Here is a 21,699-nt window from a genome sequence, read left to right on the forward strand (position 1 = left end):
AAATGTCTCCACTTGTGAGCTGAACAATAATGTTTTTGCTGATGAATACAGGAAAGAGAAATGTTTCTGGGGAATATTTGGGGAACCTGCTGCTTGTAATCCAAAGTGAACTCTAGACCCTTGGTTTAAAAAAATGTCATTGCATAAAACAGACGCATTAATTCATTCATATGAGGTTAAATCACAATGGTGCCACTGATCCTCCAGCTTTTTATTTCATTTCTCTTTCTCAGAAAAATACAACAGGCAGTCTGAGTGCAAAGGATATCTAATTCTGGCATTATAGAAATGCAAGAAATAAGAACGTAATTCAGTCCCTCTGATATGCCAGCAAGGCTCAAAAAATTCTGGCTTATAATCCTGGAAGACAGCTGTTCATCCATGCCCACAGCAGCAGCCAAGATGGATCAGAGATTGACTTAATAGAAGGCAGCAACGTTGTGTTTCTGTGGACTAAAACCTAAGCTTCTTGGCTGGAAAGGAAACATTTCAGGAATCTTAACAGAGGCTCATATTCAAAGAGCCTCACAACTAGGAAATCAGTATCTTCGAATGGCAAATGAAGAGAATTTCAAAAGCAATTGAGAACAAGGCATAGACTCTAGGGCTAAAACAAAGTTCTCACTGAGGATGCCTAAGCAACACTTTGAATCTTGACAGAGGTTTTTAAGAGAGTTGGAAAAGCACTGAATTTCTGCAGTGCTACCAGTCTTTACATTAATGGCACTGCAGAAGCTCAGTACTCACTGTCACTTAAACCAGGGGTCTCCAAACCTGACAACTTTAAGACTTGTGAACTTCAATTCCCAGAATTCCCCAGCCAGATAATTCTGGGAGTTGAACTCCACAAGTTTTAAAGTTCCCAAGTTTGGAGAGCCCTGACTTAAATGATGGTGGGCACATTCATTGATCATGCACCAAAATCTAAGCCCAAATTTGCTTGGATCCTGAAACAAATGTGCAATTGTTGGAAGATTGGATTGCTGCTCTCACAGATGAGGTTACCTGTTACTGAATTCAGGAAGGCAGTTCTCTTTTCCTACTGGCACTATGCATTTTCGGTGACTATTTATGAAATACATAAAGCAAGCAGCAGGCTTTTGGTTATTTCTTCTTCTAGATTTCATTTATATATCAGTAAGGGTCCACATGAAGCCCTGATGAGATTTGGTGTCAACATTATGAAAAATTCAGAAACTCCAAAAGGGATAAACATTTATTGAAAGAACTTGATATAGTTTAAAGGCAAATGCAAAACCTCATTTACAGACTTAGGCACTAGAAAGGCTCCCAGCAGTAAAAGAGTTACGCATGAGCGTTGTCATATATGCTGCATCTTCAGCTGAAACATCTATAAACTGCTGTAATTTCATTTGTGATTTTTATATTGCATTTAACCAGCAGTCTGAGGCTGAGAGAGAAAGTTATTGCTTTCTCTCCTAAAGTGCTTTGCTTCATATCTGTCTTTTATTATTGGTGTTGTGCTTAATGTGCATGTAATGTTGTCTCTTCTGATATAGCTACGGCTCCTCTCTTCGAAACGGAGTGTGCGTATGCAGAGGCAACGCTCGATGATTTTCTGGCCTGGAGTGGAAGACAGCAACCTTGTCCTTCTGGACCATTCAGTAGTTATGATTTGTGTAAATACTGGATGTATGCTGACTATAAGTACATCGATAGGCTATTTGAAGACAAGCCAGAACATTTTCAGGTACATTTACTTTCCTTTGTCCTTTATTTATCTCATCAAAATGATAGAGTGATTCAGGAAATCCTGATTATTATAGAATTTTTTTCTGATATACTGAAAAATTAGTGTGCTGTGAAGGTTTTAAGAAAAAACATTTTATTTTATTTTAAAATATTTAATTTTATTTAAATGAATATTTAATTTCATTGCTAGTTTTCTTCTGAAAGATTCAAGAGCTCTACAGTATATATGAGCTTTACCAGTTCCATTATCATAGAATCAAAAAGTTAATAAAAGTCATATGGGCCACAATCCAATTTTCTGCTTGAATATGAAATCTAAAGACAAAGCTTCCCTGGTAAATGGCTGTCTACTCTTGGCTTGGACGCCTTCATTTGGAAGAGGCCCCATCTTTCTGAAGAATGTATTTTATTGTCAAACTATTCTTACCATCAAGAATTCCTTCTGTTATCCTGAAATTCCAGACAGTATCCTTCTGTAACTCAATCTCGTTAGATCATTAGATGTGGCCTATTTTCTGTCACCTTCTGCAGAAAGACCTTGAAGGATGCTCGAAGAGGACTATCACATATCCAACCAGTGTCCTCATGCTAGACACACTTACTTCCTTTATACATTCCTAGTAGCATTCCCTAATCAATAATAACCATTCCTTTCTTCTGAGTTCAATACAGTTAGATATAATGGTCTCTTCTTACAGCATTGCTTCCAGAATTGAATGCAGTGTCAAAATAGCCCATGAAGATTATTGGGCAGAAAGGCAATAATTAAGTCAAGGTCATTCATTGAACGTCCTTCCTTATCAGATTTTGACCAGCTCTTCCATACTGACTATAAATTAATCACTAAATATTTAAATCTCACAAACATATGCTAGGTAACCTTATACTACCCTTTAAATATGTTTTCATACTTGATTCTCCCTCTCCAAGCTGTAGGATAACAACACTGGCTTATCTTATTGGGCTGTTAGAAATAATTCTGATACATTCAATGCAAAGCAGTTTAGATATTCAATTAAATATATTTATAAATAAAACTATATATGTTGAACATTATATGTTCAGTGAAAACACTGTGTGATTAAAAACACAACACATAACCTTCAAACTCTTTTTGGATCATAATCCGTAGAATGTGAGGAGCTGTAATGGGATCTGTAATCCAAGAGCAGTTGCTGGATTATATGTTGCCTGTCCCTGAGGTAAATGGTAAGAATCATTATAGCTTTATAGAGAGGTGAGATAGAAAGGCTTTCAATAAATACATTTAAGAAACTGGAACATCAGACTTTGCTCAACATTTATTCAACCAGAGGAAGAGAGAGAGAATGAGAGATCTCATTATCTGTTCCTGGTGAAGTAGTTTGTGTATGACAATGATACATACCATCAGGAGTGTACATTCACCCAAAGCCACCCAAGATGAGTAGTCATTCATAGAAGAGGGGACAATATAAATATAATCTATTGGAGAATGGCAACCTACTGCAGTATTCCACCAATGAAACCAAATGAAGAATAACCAATAGTTTCATGTCAATGTGGTTCTGAAAGATGAGCTTCCTATGCTACTCATTAAAAAAAATGACAGAATGAATAGACTATACCAACCCTATGCAGAAAAAAAGAAATAGTAAGAGACATTATCTTCTAAGCTCAAAAATGCACAAGAATGTTGTCTATAGCCATGAAATAAAGAGAACCTCTGCTGCTTGGGTGAAAGACTTTGTCAGATCTAAACAAAATAATAAAAGAGTAGAAATTTCACACTGAAAGCAAACCAGTCTGTGTTTTTCCCACTCAACATAGGACTATGAAAGCGGAACCATAAAAAAAGATGAAGAAATATTATGAGCCTTTGAGATGGCTGGCTGGAGAAAATTGGTTGAGAATTTCTTGGACTACAGAAAAAAATAGATTAAATAAATCCAGACTTCCCACTGGAAGCACTAATAATGAAACTGAAGTTTATTTTGGACCTAACGATGAGAAGGAACAAATCACTGAAGAGAGACTCTGATGCTTAAGAAATTCAAAGGCCACCAAAAAAAGGCAATGGAAGATAAGGAAACTAGATAACTAATAGCAATAGCACTTAGACTTATATACCACTTTACAGTGTTTTTACAGCCCTCTCTAAGCAGTTTACAGAGTCAGCATATTGCGCCCAACTGCCTGGGTCTTCATGATGCAAATGATACAAATATGAGTTCTCAAACATTCGGAAAAGAGACTGTAGATAGCCAGCACTGGCAAGAAGAGTCAAAGCAACTGAATGGCTGAACAATGACAACAACCACCAAGAGAGCAACAGACAAAATGGCAACAGGAGTGAAACATTTCCTGTTCCTCTTTTCTCCCATGTAGCAAAGGCGTGTTTTAAAAATGCCTGTATATTGTAATCTGATTTGGTCACAACATGAAGAGGCGTTTAAAAAAAAAATGCTTAAGATACTGAGTATTATTAATGCCGTTAAACTAGCTGAGCAATTTGCTTCCATTGGTAACTTGTCTAAATTTTCATAGTGATCTGCTGCTTTGCATCTAGTTTTTATTTATGTTTTTTTCCTAAGGTGACTTGAAGGGTACAAGAAGGCAAGTTTACCTATTTTTTTGTTCACCATGATTAATTGAGCCATTTAGAAGTTGTTTGAAACTTAGATTGCACTGTTTATCATTTACAGTTATGTGGCTTAAGGTAATGATTCTATTATTTTAACAGGCAAACAATATCTCATGTCATCCAGAATTTTTGTTGTTGTTTTTGTTGTTAACTTGATATCACATTACAAACTTCTGACCAATAAATCAAAGGCAAGATAAATGTGTGGAGCTTAAATAGAAATGAGAGCTCTTAAAATGACATGGGTATATTAGCTCTGTTGTAAGTAGTAAGCAAAATAAATGTAATTCAGAAGTAATGTGCCACTTGTTATGGTTGGGATACTTGCATTTGTTTCAGCTGCTGATCTTTTTTCTTGCAAGAAAAGAGAATGCAGCCCATTGTGCCAGAATTTCAGAACTTACCAATTCCTTTTCAGTTCATGGGATAAAAACTATTTTGCCCATAATCTGTCAGATATTTATTGAAGCTATATACTTTTTTTTAAAGGGGAGTTTTCTGTTTTAATCTAATATTGATTATGTTCTCTCTCTTTGTCCTCAAGTTTCAACAGAATGCAGAAACCAGTTAGGTGTGAGATTAAAGTGTGGAATTGGCTATTACTGTTAACTTTATCACCGAAATACTTGGATTGGATTTAAAATTTTATGGCTGTGGAAAGCTGGAGGAGTAATTTTTTCTTTGAGGTTTCTTGAAGCTTCTGACAAATGTTTGCATTTGTCTTTTATATTTTTTTTCTTGTAGATCAAGTAATATCCTGCTGTTACCTCATTAGTGGGCAGCTTAGCATTTACCTGCGTGATTCTCCAGTGTAGAGTCTCAGAAAAATAGATATAATCTTACAAAGAGTTAAAACTGCTTTATAGCAAATCGGGATATATTAAATGTTGCCAAGGTTTATCTCTGAAGCTGGAAGAAGAAAGCTAAGAGAAAGAATTTAGGAGAGATAGTAGGGTTTTATATGTCATATGCCATGCATATATGAATATAGTGCTTCATGCTGGAGAAGCTCGTGCTAATACCATAAAATTTATATAGTATTGAATGTGAGGCAGTATTAAAAGGTCATGCTGTGGAAGAAAAAGTATTTCTGGATTCTGGGCCATTCTCTGAAGAAACAGTTCTTGTTTTCAGAGGCCATTTTGTTTTCTAGACAGAAAACCAAAGGCCACAAATATTATTTCATGAAAGAAATGAACATACTTCTATCTTCACTACTCTCTTCCTTCTTCCACCTTCCCTGCATTCTTTTTTGGAAGAGAAGTAAATGAACAAATCAAAATGCTATAGAAACTGCAGAAAGCAAAATATGCCAAAGATCAGTATATATATACTATTATATAATATACTATTATATTTGCTGCATACTTCCTTATGTGGTATGCAGTTGTGGTGCATTGAAAGAGTCAATGTGGTCTAGCTGTTAAGATGCAGAACTAGGAGTATGGACATCCAGGTTCAAATGCACCTTAGCCATGAACTTTATTGAGCATCTTTGGATCAATTGCTTTCTGTCAGGACAACCTACTGTACTTCACAGAGTTATTGCATGGAATATTACAGGAAGGAGTGCCATGTATAGGAAATTGTATGCACATTTCTTTCTCCATTGGTAGCATCAAATAGAAATATTCTGATCCAAGAATATAAACATATATCATTGGGTCCTGCACAAAAGAACTTACCATGCTTCTTGTTTCAGTTATACACTCACTGTATCTCTCTATGCTATGAAAATTAGCAGTTTACTCAAGGTTGAGGAGATAACAGCAGACAATCAATTCATAACAAAACAGGGTCTCTGAAAGAAGCTTACTTGAGTAATTTTCCCTTAACAGGAATGCACAGAAGAATAGTCAAATCTAGTCTAGAATTCTGAGAACATGGTCATGATTGCCAGTCAATCTAGAGATGGCATTAATGATTGTCAGTCAATAGATGGCATTAGTGATGTCCTCATCATTGAAGAAATTGGTGTTGATTCCAATTAGCGAATTGGAATGACCTTTGGCTTATTGGTTTCCTTTCATTTTTCAAAATTATTTTCAGGAGATTCTAAAAATATGCCACTATTAATCCCCCCAAACAAACAACATTATACAATAAAATTTCTTAGATTTGCTGTACATATAGCAAAAGTTGTAAACTGATATGTTACAAAGTGAAAGAAGAGATCATTTGGGGGGAAAAACCAGTGGTAGAACCTTTCTTCCACGGTAAGCCAAGTAAGATATTTACAGTGGACTACAAGCACCTAGATTGATTCTTTGTTTTGCATGCTATGTACCTGGACAGTTCTTATCTATCTTCAAAGAACTTTTCTGAATGAACCTTGATAATAGGTATCCTCAGCCACTCACAATCAACAGTACCTAAAGAGGAGGAGGTTAAAAACAGGAAGGTGGCATATGTGACATCATGATCCAAACCCCACTCATTTTATATAGATGTTGACATCACATATGTACAAAAGAGATGAAACTTGTGCCACCACATATATCATCATACATATGTACCATGCATTGTAATGTTACAACTCAAGTACCACAATAGCAATAGCACTTGGACTTATATGCCACTTTACAGTGCTTTATAGCCCTCTCTAAATGGTTTACATAGTAAGCACATTGCCCACAACAATCTGGGTCCTCATTTTATCCGCCTCAGAAGGATGGAAGGCCGAGTCAACTTTGAGCCGGTGATAATTGAACTGTCAAACTGCTGGCTGTCAGCAGAAGTAGCCTGCAGCATTACATTTTAACCACTGTGCCCCCATGGCTCTAATGATGTGAATTATATCCATTGTCTGGATTGCCTGAGGATATGTATTGGGTGATGTCCAAGCCAAAATTTTGTCCATTGTAGCTGAAGTCTGCTAAAAGTGATTTTGTAAAATCAAGGTTTTATTGTATAACCTTTGCAACAGGACATTAAATGGTCTGACTTTGGATTTCCTGGAAGAAATGGAAAGGAGAGCACTCTATGGATTGGCTCCACTGGAGCAAACACACCCTGTCATTTGGATTCCTATGGTTGCAACTTGGTGCTGCAGGTGCAAGGCAGGTAAGAAGGAATAGACAATTGCTCTATTTACCACCCTGATAAAGGGATTCCTGATTTTTTTTTGTTTTTACTTTTAAACTGCTCTGATGTTCAGAGCTTTTTTATGGTGCAAAGTGCCTAGGCTCATTATTAAGAAAGAGAAATGTTTTTAAAAGAGAAAATTGGTATCAGTGTTAATTAAATCACTACATTAATGTTCATATAAAAATCTTACTACTTCTGAGACAAATAGTTACAGTATGCTTATTTATAGATACAATCCCTTGTTTTCTCTCTCTCTCATCCACACACACAAATATACCATATGTATTCCTTTTCTGAAAAACATTTCTTTAAAAATGTACTGATGCTGGGAATAAGGCTACTTAATTTTTCTATTGTTCCCTTCTGATTAGGTCACATTGAATCCATTCACAGGGTTTTCATGCATTAATAGTTAACACAGGCTATGCAGATAAGCTGTAGCAGCCAATGACAAGCAGAGTTGAGCATTTAATAGTGGGACACCATAGGAATAGCGTTTAGGATTATATGCCACCCCATAGCACTTTACAGCACACTCTGGGCAGTTTACAATGTAGAAGCATTATTTGCACATTGCCCCCAAAGAATCTGAGTCCTCATTATACAATCAAACAAACTTTCTTTTTTCATTGTGATCATTCCTTTTCCTTGGCTTCCCTTTTTCTCAGGGGTTACACAACCTGAGGTTCCAACACACCTCAAAAGCCCACCAAACATTGCTTCTGACTGGTCATTTATAAACCGAGAAAGAGAAACATATTAAACACATGGGTAGCAATCCTATTTCAAGCATTTCTTTTAAAATTACATTCAGTTTTAATCCCGATCATGCCACTTTTTTTTGGGGGGACTGTTGCTCCTAGCAGAATTGTGAAAATTGATGTGGATATTGGCAATATGTAGTGCTGTATAATTTCCATTGACCAACAGGAACATGGGAGCTTGTATCCTTTTATTATTTTATTTTTAGGGCAGACATTCTAATTTTGTTTTATTCAAATTTCCCTTCTCAGTATTTTCCTCTTTGATTTTTTTTAAAGGGGTGCCAGAAATGTAACGCAGCATTCCACAGTAATATTAGAAATTACATTTCAAATAGTTTGGAAATTGCCTTTTTCTTTATTGATGTGCACAGACTTTCTTTCAACTGAAATTTTTATTAAGATTTCTTTCTTAGTTCATTGCCAATTGAGACTCTGCCGGTGATCTGAGAAGTTGAGATTTCTTTCAAAGTGCACAACTTTACTTTTAATGTGTTGGATGTTGTTTGCCATTTAACTGCCCATTCCACAAAACCTTTAGGCTTTAATAAATATTTGGGAACATCCCTCCCTTGTGTCTTCTCTTGTAAATTTGCTCTCTCTGTTATGATTTCTAAAACTCGTTTATGTGCTTGTTTTGCTCTGGTTTGCAAGTTGAAAATGCAGCATTATGGCATACGTACCCACAAACCATTTAGAAAGCTTGTGTTTTGCAACATTAAAATATGGGCAGAAGGTTTGTGAGTTTGAATGCAGTGAATCCACAATGAGGAGAAAGCTGAAAGGTTTTATTGAGCAAAGTACACCAAAATAGTAACTTTAATTACGAAATATAATATAGAGCGGAAAAATTTATAGACAAGGCAATGTTGGACTATAAATATAAGAGAGATTCTTACAGCTCTTTTACATCCAAGCTTCATCCTTGTCAGAGGACATTCCATAACTAACACATAGCACACTCTTGAGGCTCAGGCCTGTGCTTAAGCTAACCCATGGGTGGGTTTTTCAGCTTATACAGTATGGGACTTCATTTGTTTACATTTCTAATTTAGCACATATATTGTTTCTGCTTCTTGGGTAGCAGTTATTGAACACTTGTGTGAAACAGTACTTAGGTTATCTGCAGATAGTTGGCCTTGGAGTTGAAAGAAAACAAGTATTTTTAACCTAGGCTTACATAAGAGAACAGTTAATCACGGGGAGCAATTGGAAAGATGCAAAGGCTTGTTTTGAGAAATCTGAGTCATTCTATGCATATAGAATACCAAAATATCAAAATGAGGTCTTTTTATAGTGGAAAGCACAGAGAAGGACTGCATCCCTCAAACTTTCTTGTCCATATAATCCTTTTCTGCTATAGCTCTTCAGCTTGAAGATAGGATTGTAGCCAGTACCCCAAGGTCTCCAGAAACAGTTGGATGTTTCACTTGAGTAGGTATACCACGGCTGAAGCCTCACTAGATGTAAAGAAACTTGTTTTCAGCTAAACGTGGATCGGAATGTAGGAAGTTGATCTTTACAAGGTTAGATGGTCTCTTGAGCCTAATTCTGATAAGTGATATTCTTCAAGGTCTGTCAGATGGAACCCTTTTACAGTTTTGCAATCTGAAGCTTTTAACTAAGGGTGCCAAAGATAGAGGACAGTAAATGCAAAAACATGTAGACCCTCCAGCCTATAGGTTCCTGCTGTCCCAGCACACCAATATCTTAATCCGTCCCAAAGAGAAATAGCATGTGCTTGTCCATCAGAATTGAAGCAAAGCTTCTATTCTTTTCAAATAGCCCACTAAACTCTTAACAATCTGAGGAACGGGGCGAGGCATCTTAGTCATTTAAGGGAAATATAGCTGATCTGATCATTACAATTTTGGACATTTTGTCTCTTTTAGCTGAAATATGATGGCTGTTTCCTGCAGCACAATCCTCAGTGAAAAATGTCCCATTCCAAATTACAGTAAATGCAAACGATTATACAAAATACTTTGTAATGTGTTAATGGTATTCAAGCTAGGATTGATACATAAATATCAAAATAGTAAGACTTAACTATTTATGTGGCATAAATTGTATCAAAATAGTAAGACTTAACTATTTATGTGGCATAAATTGCAGAATAAGTAACAATACACAGAGAATGTTACCATCTTGAAGACTAGTATTCTATTCTATGCAAAGCTGATTTATCAGAATAAAAAGACAGTAACACATTTGTTGTATTGTTTTTCTTTGCAATATTATCCAAGCACATCCAGTCCAAATTTATAATTTGAACTGAAACACTCTACAATGTTCACAACTGTTTTCTGCAGACTTCCTCACTTTAGAATCCTCCAGAAATGTTGGATTTAAGTCACCATGATCATTTCTCATGCTATGGGGAGCGGTTAGACAACACATCTAGAGAGGACAGGTTAGTGGGGGGAAATGGATTTACCGTGCTTAAGCTATATGCACTTTTACTAAATTTGGATTCAAATTTTAACCAAAAAGGCAGTTCGCTTTATGCTAAGTAATAGTGTGCTTGGTTTGCTGTAGTATGCTAAGTGAACACACTTATTGTGATTTTTGTCATAAAGCATGAATATTGTAATGGATAATGTGGATGACCTTGGGGAAAAAGTGGAAGAGATATGCTCTCTAGAAAATCAGACAAGAGAGGGAAGAGCCCCCAAGGCGTAGTGGTTAAAGTGCAGTATTGCAGGCAAACTCTGCCCACAGCCTAGGGTTCAATTTTGATGGGGCTCAAGGTTGACTCAACCTTCCATCCTTCTGAGGTCAGTAAAATGAGAACCCATATTGTTGGGGGCAGTATGCAAATAATGCTTCTACATTGTAAACCACCCAGAGAGTGCTGTAAAGCTCTATGGGGCAGTATATAAGCCTAAACGCCATTGCTATTAAGGGTCAGAGATAGAAACTGAGGAAGGATCTGCTCCAATAGATCAGTTAAGAGTGATATTTAGAGGTTCGTACTTTCACACTTGCAAGATTCTGTTAACGAAGCCTTACAATACTGTAGAATTATATAATTGTGTTTCCTGTCTGGTTTTCCTGGGATGGTTAACAGATATGCAAACTACAGCTTATCATGATGTGTGAACTTAGGCACAATTTGCCTACTTGCACTTGTACCGCATATAACTTCAAGTGCAAGTCCATTATCTTTTTCCAGGAAAAGGTGGCATCTGTATCCACCTGAAGACTCCAGGCTACTTTACCCTACCAGAATTCCCTATGAAGAATCTAGTGTATTCAGCAAAGTCAATGTGCTTAATCCAAATCTGAGGCAGTATCCATTGTTCAAAAAAGCACAAGCTCATGTGGTTACACTTGTTCCCGGCCAGGTATTTTCTCTGCCCTTGTTGCTTCTTTTACTAAATATCAAATTGAATGAATGAACTGAATGTGAATGAGCTGGAACATCTAATTTAATTTGTTTGTTTGTTACATTGTTATACATCGAGACTCATTTTGGTATAGTGTTTAAGGCACCAGAGCAGACACCAGGAGACAGCAAATTCTAGTCCTGCCTTAGGCGTGGAAGTAGCTGGGTGACTTTGGGCCACTCTCTCACTCTCCGCCCAATTTTCTCACAGATTTGTTGTGAGGAAAATAGGAGGAAGGAGTAGTAGGTTTGTTTGCCCCCGTCAGTTATTTATAAAAAAATAAAAATGTATGTATGATGTATGTGTGTGTTACAGTTATTATATTGCTACAGTGGTAGGGGTGGAGTGGGGGCTGGCCACATATGCCCAGTTAATATCATTTTGTCTCTTCTAAGTGAAAATTGTACTTTGTGAAACAAATGAAAGAAGATCTGGGGTATATTTCTTGGTATGCCAGCAACTTTGAAGGTTCTTAAGTTTCTGAGGATGGAATAGAAGCTATCTCTGTTTTGAGAGTAGTAATTTGCTCAGTTTGGACCTTGGTTATGCAGATCCAGCCAAAAACTTTTACATTTTCATCATGATGGATAATTCCATAATGGAAACACTTGCCCAGCAGCTATCTCACTTCTATTTACAGCATGCATTAGCATTCGAATGCAAGCTTTCAAAGTAGTTTTAACAAAGTCATGTGAAAGTTGATTAATCATACTTTACCGGACGAGAAGACTACAATAAATGAACAGCGGCCCTGTGAAGGATTTTTCTATTTGCCAGAATTTGAGGGTCTCAGCCCCATCAGCATGATGCCTTCCAAATTAATTACTCACTCCTTTGTTCTAAGTATAGCTTTCATTACATAATGAGCTACTTTTCTTAGATTTGGGTTGTAGCCCTTTAGTCTCTGATGTCACTCAGTCCCTGGAACGTGTCCTTTAGGGCAATATGACCCTCACACCAAAGAAAGTTCTTATCCCTGCTATATGTACCCACCTCTATTCACTTTTGGTATTTTCTTGGATGTGCTCCAGCGTAGTCATGTATAGAATTGCATTGATGTCCTTCCAAACACTTGTCATTGCATTATATTACATTCAGTATGGCATGAAAAATGGCTATGATATGCAAAACATTCCACATTAAACCATTTCAAATTTGCAGCACCCCATTTTTCAGCTTGAAATCCTTTCTTTTGAGTGTGAAACGGCTATGTCAATTGCAAAATGGGTTGTTTTGTATATTCTTCTAGTGGGTTAAACTTGAAACAGTGTTGTGCTTTTGAAACACAGCTGTTCCAAATTCAGAATACTTCCAAAACGCTTCTAATGGCCTGTTTCAAACTCACAACTATTATTTCACACTCAAAACAGAGTGTTTAGAATTTGAAGCAGTTTAGATTTGAAATGTTTTGCACAAGCCAATAAATATCTTACTGATGCCAAAATCAGAATAAACTCTCTTCTGATTTTTCTCTTCTTCACAATTCATTTTGTTGCTTTTTGTTATGTTTCTGTTCTTTTTTAATGATAGCAAGGAATTGCCTTGCATTACAATTGGAAATTCAGCGCAGACTGTCTATTTCAGTTATTGCAAATGGTAATTGAAGCCGGAGTATCCCAATTTTTAATTAAAGTTAAACTAATTAAAAGTCAAATGTTCAGAATTGAAGACTTGTAGCAGGGCGCCCAAAATTCCATGACACAGAGGAAAAGCTGAAGACCAAAGAATGCTAAAATTCTCTAAGGATATCATTTCAGAAATACATGATTGAATACAATTCAACATGCAACAAGATTAGGTCAGGATTGTCTAGTCTGAAAGAGATGTTATGAACCAAGATGATAAAATCCTCTAGTAGTAAAGGAAATCATTCTTTTAGTAGGTACTATTCAAAAGAAATCAAAAATATTATGTCTGCAAATACAGTTACTTGAAAGTTTCCTATCAGCATTACATTACTAGATAATCTTACACTGTTCTCTATTCTTATTTGGCCATGAACTGTAATGTGATGAACTAAAATATCACAACAATTCGGGACTGGAAAACTGAAATAAAGGTGTGTTTTGAGATTCAGCATAGCAGTAGTTGGGCACTAGATGAGATTATTAAAAGAAACTTAATGTACCTAATGCCATCTTCTGGCCACTGTGTCTCATTTCACTACTTACCCTGAACTTGATGGAACTGAGCAATCTTGGTTTCTATATATATAATAATGCATTATATACATATAATGCAGCCTTAGCCTTATTTTTGGATGAACAGAAGCCAATATAAAATAGTTTCATCCATTTTAGAAGATTCATCTAGTCAGTTACGAAGGCTAAACAGGGTAAAATTATGAGGTGGCTTCTTAAATCCTGCCCTATATTTCAATTTTTGACATGATCTTTAAAGCATCTGTGTGATTCCCACTGACAGCCAAGTTCTAGTAAGGTTCTTTCTGCATCACTCTTGCACCTGCAGATGATAATTTGAGCCTGTGGGTTTATAATTGCTTCCTCAAAAATGACAGGAGAGCAATTTGAAAGATGCCTTTGTGAGCCTCTGAGAGTTTTGTTTTGTTTTTGTGTTAGTAAAATAGCCTTGGCTAGCTACCTAACTGAGTATTGAGAAAAACCACAGGCCCTCAGAAGTAGCAGCAAGAGATATAGACAGCAGAGTGGCCTCATTTTCACACATGCAGAACTCTTCTTTTTCCATTTGAGGAGCACAAATGTAAAGTGTAAATCAAAAGCTGTCATCAGGTATGGAGAAATGATTTGATAGGGGATTAAAGGGGACTGTAATCTCCATCTTGTTCACACTGAGATTACATTCACAACTCAGAGGTGACTATTTTACCTCAGGGAAAAATAAATCACACCCACCCTCTGAATAAACATAGAAAAGCTGTGGGCAGATTTTATATGGTGTAACAACTTACTTCTCTTGGAACAATAGTATCTATACTTTCTTCTCCAGTGAGAAAACATGAGAAGAGATACGAGTTTGAACAACCATTTTATGGAGGATTGTGAGAGTTGAATTCAGGGCTTGAAGGGGCCAAGTGGGTTGACTTAAACAGTTCTTGTTATGTGCAATTGCCTAATTGCCAGTTCAGTGGCTATAACATTCATTATTCATTATTCAGCAACTACATTGGCTTTTTTAAGCTTCAGGGGTACATTGTAATATCCAATCTACTATTCTGTTCTTTTCCTTTCCTATTTTCTACTGTTACAGGTACAATCATACTAGCCAGACTAGGAAAAGCTCATTCAGGTGATAATATCATAATCCTAAAAAGAGCCATGACTGTCTTTGAAGTCATACACACATGCACGCATATATCCAAACTCTTCTCTCATGTCAAATCATAGATCTATATCATGAACATGGAGGAAAGAAATAATATAAAAGCCTACATGAGTATAGATTTCTCTGCCCAGTTAGGGAAATGTGGATATGTAGACTTCCCTAATCCAGAGTGTGGTTGGTTGAATCTGACTTACTGTGTTGTTTGAATCAAAGCCTTGTTGGTTTGTACACATTGGCTTGTGGCTTAGTGCAGGGGTTGGCAATCTTAAACACTCAAAAAGCCACAAAGGTCCTAACCGGAAGCCCCCTGTTCAATTCTGGAGCCGACTAAAAGTCTGGGATGAAAGAGCCCTACACGGCTCCAGAGTCGCAGGTTGCCAATCCCTGGCTTAGTGTGTTGTGTGAATCCAGTAAATTGTGGATTGGATCCTTATTTCCTCCAGAAACACCAGGAATTGAGAGGCGGTTCTTCTTAGTCACAATTCCCTTGCTCCATGGCAACTTCCCAACCCCCAGGTTAGGATGGCTCCCTCCTTTTTAACTGTGTTTGTGTGTTTATTTTACCTGCCCAACTCCAATGGGAAATTTAACAAAGCCAAGACTTTCTTTTCTGTAGTTTTTGAAGCAGAATGTGCAACATAATAACAGAACTACAGAACTGGTTTTTTAATATGATTAGTTTGGCATTTTCTAGACTTATTATAGATAATATTTTTAATGCATTGTTTTACTGTTTTTGTTCCCGTCAGCCATCTGGAATTATAGATGAAGTGGCATTGGAATGCACATACATAATCAATCTTTAAAATTTGTCTTACTTAATAACAGAAGCTTTGTGTGATCTGTGAGAAAGTCCAGTTTGTCCTTTCAAATACCACTTTCCGGGAAAGATAAACAGGCAAGAGATCATATTTTCATTCCTAACTTGTGACCATAGTGTGAAACAGGATGGCAAAATAAATAGACTATTGTTCTGATACAGTGTGAGTCTTCTGATGTTTTGAACTAATCTGATCTTGCTCCCCAAAGTAGAGTATAGATTAGAATTTGGCAGGCCAGGTGGACTATGCGTTTCTGCTGAGGTTTCAGTCTACTTCTGATCTTAATATCTAAATGAATCAAAATACATTTAGATGCCCTGGTGATTATTAGCTACTGCATTTGCATTTCATTCCTCCAACAATGTTCTCTATGTCAGAACGTCAGTTCTGATATACTTCTATGTGCATTTTATGGTCTCTTAGCTTTTAATTTATTGATACTTCACTTACTTTCACAATTCTTAAACAGCTCAGCATGAAAGTGTAAAAAGATAGTCCTTGACTTACAACCCATCACTTAACCAAAACTATGACACCCCCCCCCCAAAAAAAGCTACTTACAATCCTTGAATTTACAACTGCCACAGTCCCTGGTCACATGATCACATTTTAAGTGCTTGGCAACCAGCACACACTTATGACTGGTTGCAGTGTCCCATAGTCACATGATTATGATTTGCTATTTTTTTTTGCCAGTTTCTGGCAAAAAACACCCATTTGGAAAAGGGATGTGTGATTCACTTAACAACCATATGATTTGCTTAACCAATGGTAATTCACTTTACCATTGTCATACGGATGGTCAAAATCCAGTCACTTGGTGCCTCAACTTATGACCGCAATGACTTAACAACTGAAATTCTAGGTTCCACTGTGGTCATAAATCAAGGACTAACTGTAGCGACAGCCATTGCTTGGTCTTTTGCTGGATTCAAAAATATATTATTTTTACTATTTATTGACTTTTTGCAAACTATAGTAAGTTCTTGCTCAGCCAGTCTTCCAGCTGATTAGCAGATGTTTTTGGAAGATATACAGTATATTTCATTTGATTATTTCCCAAGTATACAGTGTACAATCTACTTACGTTATGAAATAAGAAGTTAGAAGATTGAATTGGAATTGGTAGTTGAATTCCTGAGCAATTACACTCTAGTCTGCAGCATTTTGTTGAAGTTCCCAAATGTCTTTTCTAATGTTTCTTCCACTTTTTAAAAACAAATTATTTACAGGAATGCTTTTTACTTATTTTGGAAGATGAACATCTGTTTCTAAATAATTGATGGCATTCTTATCATAAACTAACAGTATATTTATGTCACTCTCATGTGATCACCCTATACTTTATGGGTGATGTGTGGGTAAATGAATGTTTAGGCAGGCTTCATGATAAAATATAGGATAATCACATTGAAAGGGACTCTAGATAAATAAGCTTTCCTCAATGTGATATACTCTTTTCAGTGGAATAGTGCATAAAATCATATGCCAGATTTATATGTAAATATATATTTCAATAGTTACATTGGCTGGATGTGGCAGAAGCCTGGCTTATCATTGATGACATTTCCTGCAAAATCTTTGTGGGTTTTCGTGTCTAATACTTTGGATGAATGTCTAACTGTCTTGTATGTGTCTTCTTCAGAAGTATTTGTACAGGAGAAAATGTAGTGTTGGGATCCATGGACTCTTTGCAGCTTGAAGTGACAGCTCCATTAGAAAAACTCTTGAAATATTATTTGACTAAATTTTGCCTGGACCTTTCTAAATCCAGTGAATTAAAAGAAAATTCTAACTCCTGCTTATATATGCACGGGTTCAGGTTTAAACCCCTGTTGGAAATAACCTCTCATCCCAAATGTTCTTATCAGTGACCCCCCCTCCCCAATAGTAAATACTGGTTGAATAAGACAATGAAATGTTTTCCTTCTAACTGGAGATAGGACGGTTTTAAAAATAGCAAGAACAAGTGAAACATTGAGATCTTGAAGTACCTTGACTACCCTATTCAGCAGTAAGGCTGCTGATAGAGGGCTTCTTGCTTCAATTTGCATGTCATCAAATCTCCTAAATTCAAAATTACCAGATTGCTTTCAGAGCCAGAAGTTCCACAATTCTGAATACTGTTTGCTAGAAGAAAAATATGGAAGAGGGCTTACAGACCTCTTGCCTTGTTTACAGACTTTCCATTGGCGGCTAGATGGTCACTGTGGAAAAAAGGTGTCCCTGCTTCCCACTGTAGCCTGATATCAAATTTCTTATGCCCAACTTATTTCTAGAATATGTTTCAATCTGTCTATTTTTTCAAAAACCTATGGCTTCTTAGGTTTTCTTTTTTTTTTCCCCCCGCCCCAGGCTCCCCCCGGCCAAGGCCCAACACCCCCCCCCCCCCCCCCCCCCCCCCCCCCCCCCCCCCCCCCCCCCCCGGCCCCCCACCCCCCCACCCCCCCCCCAACAAAAAAAAAAAAAAGAACTTCTATTAAGGGGCGGACAACCCCCCCCCCCCCCCCCCCCCCCCCCCCCCCCCCCCCCCCAAAAAACTAAAGAAGAAGGAGAAGCCATATTTGATGAACAAATTACTCTGACTGGAGAAGAGAAAAAAGCAAGAGAAAAAGGGGAAAAGGTCTTTAAGATCTGGAAAAATAGCCCAAAAAGAGAAGAATAAGGTGAAAAGGGGACATTATGTTAAGAAACAACAGAAAGGGGGAAAGCAGAATAAAAGGGAGGTGGAGAGACAAGGGGTTAAAGAGGATAAGGAGAAGAAGAAACAAGAAAGAAAGGAAGGGATGAGAAGTCCTAATGGTGGGGAGCAAGATGTTAAGAAGCAAATTTTTTTTAGAGATAATGGCTAAGCTTTATGGTTAAAGGGATTCTAGAAAGGTACATAAGATTGCATTTTTATACTTGTATTTAGAAGTAAACATAGAAAATTAGAAACAATATATAACCTAAAATGTGATAAAATATTTAACATAAACAAGTGAATTTTTGTTAAGAAAAAGGGAGTACTGTAATGAAATATGATTCAAGATTGTGATGTGGGGGGGTGTAATAATCGTGGAAAGCATAAGTGTTCCCACAAAGGCATGATATTCAATTGAAATGGATAAAATGTTTAAGATATAAATGATTGTTAATATTAATAATTAGAAGATGGTATATTAGCAAACCCTTTGTGAAATGAGATTTGAAGTAGAAGAAGGAGGAACATTTCAATGAAATATTGAGCTATAATATGTGATGTGGGGGAATAATTTTGAAAAATAGGGCTCTCATAAAAGCATGTGATTTAATTGAAAAGTAATGAGTTAAACATCTAAGATATGAATGAATATCAATATTAATGAATAGATTTGTATTATTTTTGATAATATAGTATAATTTTAGAATGTACCAGACAGAATCCCAATGTATGTTATGTATTTTATATTAAGTACTATAAATATAGGGGAAAAAGATAAAGGCATCATACTCCATATAGTGTATAGGAGAAGTACTTCTTCTTTTTTTTTAAAGAAGAAAAATAAATGATTGGCTGGAATAGAACAGACAAAGAATAATAAATATTACGATATGAATTGAGAGGAGATTAAAAAAAAAATTGAGAAAATTTAAAGGAGAGGAGAAGTTATATAGAAAATTGAAAATGTTAAGAAGATATGAAATGGTATGTAAAATGAATATGAAATTGAACTTGTGTCTGTACCAAGAGTTTTAACCCGGGAATAAGCAACTTTCAGAAAAGAGATTTTTTATACTTTTATGTTTTGTGTTTATGTGTATTTATGTATTGTTTGTCTTGAAAAATAAAACTTGTTTTTTTAAAAAAAACATGCAAATATAATAGAGCCCATCTATCCCAATTATTTTTTTGTAGCACTTGTTAAATGAACAAAGTGGTTGATAAGTGACCAATTGTTTGCTATTGGTTTTGGCAAAAACTGAAAGTGCCATTTTTTGGCAAAACCATTGTAAAAGTCAGATGATCATGGGATGCTGCAAATGGCATAAACATGACCACATTGTCAAGTTCAGTCAGATGAATATGGATCTGTTCCAACTTTGGATATGGATCATAAGTCCCATTTTTCAGGTAGTCGTAACTTTGAATAGTCTGTAAAGCAATCAGTCATAAGTCGAGGACTAACTGTCATTTATACCAATTCATTTCTTTAATTTGTGTTTTTCACAGAGTTTGATTTCATGATCGCTGACTAAACTCTGATTTTAATAGGGCATATTTTATTTTTTTCACTTTTTATAAGGTACCAGATAATTCATCTGCCTGGAAGAGTGGGTTAGAGGTACTGCAGAATATATTATCCATAAAAGTCATAATTCCTTAGATGTATCAAGTGCAAGTGGAGATCAATGATAAAAGATTTAAACTACTGTTAAAAGTATTTTTTCAAGCCTTTCTGTTTACATTGTACTCTTGTGCAACATACACGTTTGTAAGAAAAGAATTTACAACTTTTCATTTCTCATTTCTTTTTTCAGGTCTTGTTGGTTCCTAGACACTGGTGGCATTATGTTGAGTCCATTGACCCCATCACCGTTAGCGTTAATTCTTGGATTGAACTGGTATTTTTCTCTCCGTTTCTTAAAATTATTTTAAGATTTGACTCATTTTAATGATTTGACTCATTTTATCTGTTAAAATTGCCAGCTGCAAACCATATGGAGCAACCTGCATATTCACAAACAATCCACTGATAGCATAAATTTTGGGGGGTTAGTTTATAACAAAGATTGATAATAAAAAGGATGTTTTATTGGCAACTTTCCCACAATTTCATGCTAGAGTTTTTCTCCATAACGATCAAGGCAATTAAATGAGGAGCTCTTAGTATGGAAAGCATGTGTGCTACTATCAAGCTACACTCTCGGCCATGACATCTGTCTACCTTATTGTCAATTAGTATTATGCATATGTAGGTACAATAATTGCAGAGCAGTTACTAGAATAATTTTTTTTCTTCCATTCCCCTCCTGTTCCTTTTGGTTTCCCTAGCACTGAATCATTGAGGCCCACAAGAGGCCCATCCACTTATAATCTGTAACATACCACATACATAAATTATGCTACATAATTCAACATTTTGATTGCATAAATTTTAAATCAAAGTGATGCAGGTAGAAATGAGACCTGACAGGATGATTTGTAACAGACGTAGACACGGTATCTTCATCCATCTGACATCAAATATGTGGAGAGGAGAATGGAAAGTGGTATCATTGAAGCTTGATGGGATTAGAAATCCATTCAGGCTCTGTTTTCTTGTGTAGTTAAAAATCTATACAACTGTATTTCAACAAGTTTGACAGATCTCAGAGCAGTTCTTTTTTTTAGCACCGAGCCAATAAATCTACATCCTTTGATCAGGAGACAGATCATTTGCAGAGGACATGGAGGAGGAAATTTGAAATACCGTTATTGGATAAAGAGGGTGCCTTTATATTTTGTTGAGAAAGTAGATTAGTATGCAGCTGAGTTGATATGTTAAGAAATACTGGGTACAATAGGGTGGGAAGCTGATAGTTCCCCATTGGTGTCTAATGGTCTCCTAGGAGTTCCAGTAGGGAGGGATGCTAGGAATTGTGGTACATTAATAACTGGATGGCCAGAATTCCCACCCATCCCCACCCATACTGGATGCCTTATGCATTATTTCCCCACCCCTCTTGATATAGCGCATATATTTAAGAGTTCAAAAGTAAGCAGGTTCAATACATTCCAATTTTGCTTGCCATAACCGCTTTTTCCAAATTAAAAACCTCACAAACAATATAAGTTGAGCATGGAGGTTGTTTAACTTGAGGACTGCTGGGACTACACTTTGTGGTGACAGCCGATTATATCCTATTATCCCCAGAGATGATGGCAACATTCCTTTCTAGATGTAGGGTTATCCATCTTAGAAAAACAAAGCATGACATAGATGTTAAAAAAGTAATATCAAGAACATTTCCATTATTCACTCAAGCAGTACTCTGGCTTA

The 21,699-nt window shown here is 36.4% G+C and overlaps 1 protein-coding gene across 6 annotated transcripts in view; it reads left to right on the plus strand.

The window, feature by feature from the left end:
* The window catches only part of HSPBAP1 (HSPB1 associated protein 1), a 62,997-nt gene that overhangs the window by 34,060 nt on the left and 7,238 nt on the right, over positions 1–21,699 (plus strand). For all 6 annotated transcript variants that reach the window (XM_026665462.2, XM_026665463.2, XM_087950231.1 and 3 more), the window contains 4 exons: positions 1,521–1,711; positions 7,263–7,399; positions 11,360–11,531; positions 20,198–20,281. In XM_026665462.2, coding sequence (XP_026521247.2) covers positions 1,521–1,711; positions 7,263–7,399; positions 11,360–11,531; positions 20,198–20,281 — 584 coding nt within the window. The remainder of the gene's footprint in view (positions 1–1,520; positions 1,712–7,262; positions 7,400–11,359; positions 11,532–20,197; positions 20,282–21,699) is intronic.

This window comes from Notechis scutatus, chromosome 1, assembly GCF_049901735.1.
Source record: "Notechis scutatus isolate UNSWTSFEM ecotype Mainland chromosome 1, rNotScu1.2, whole genome shotgun sequence".
NCBI classification, from domain to species: domain Eukaryota; kingdom Metazoa; phylum Chordata; class Lepidosauria; order Squamata; family Elapidae; genus Notechis; species Notechis scutatus.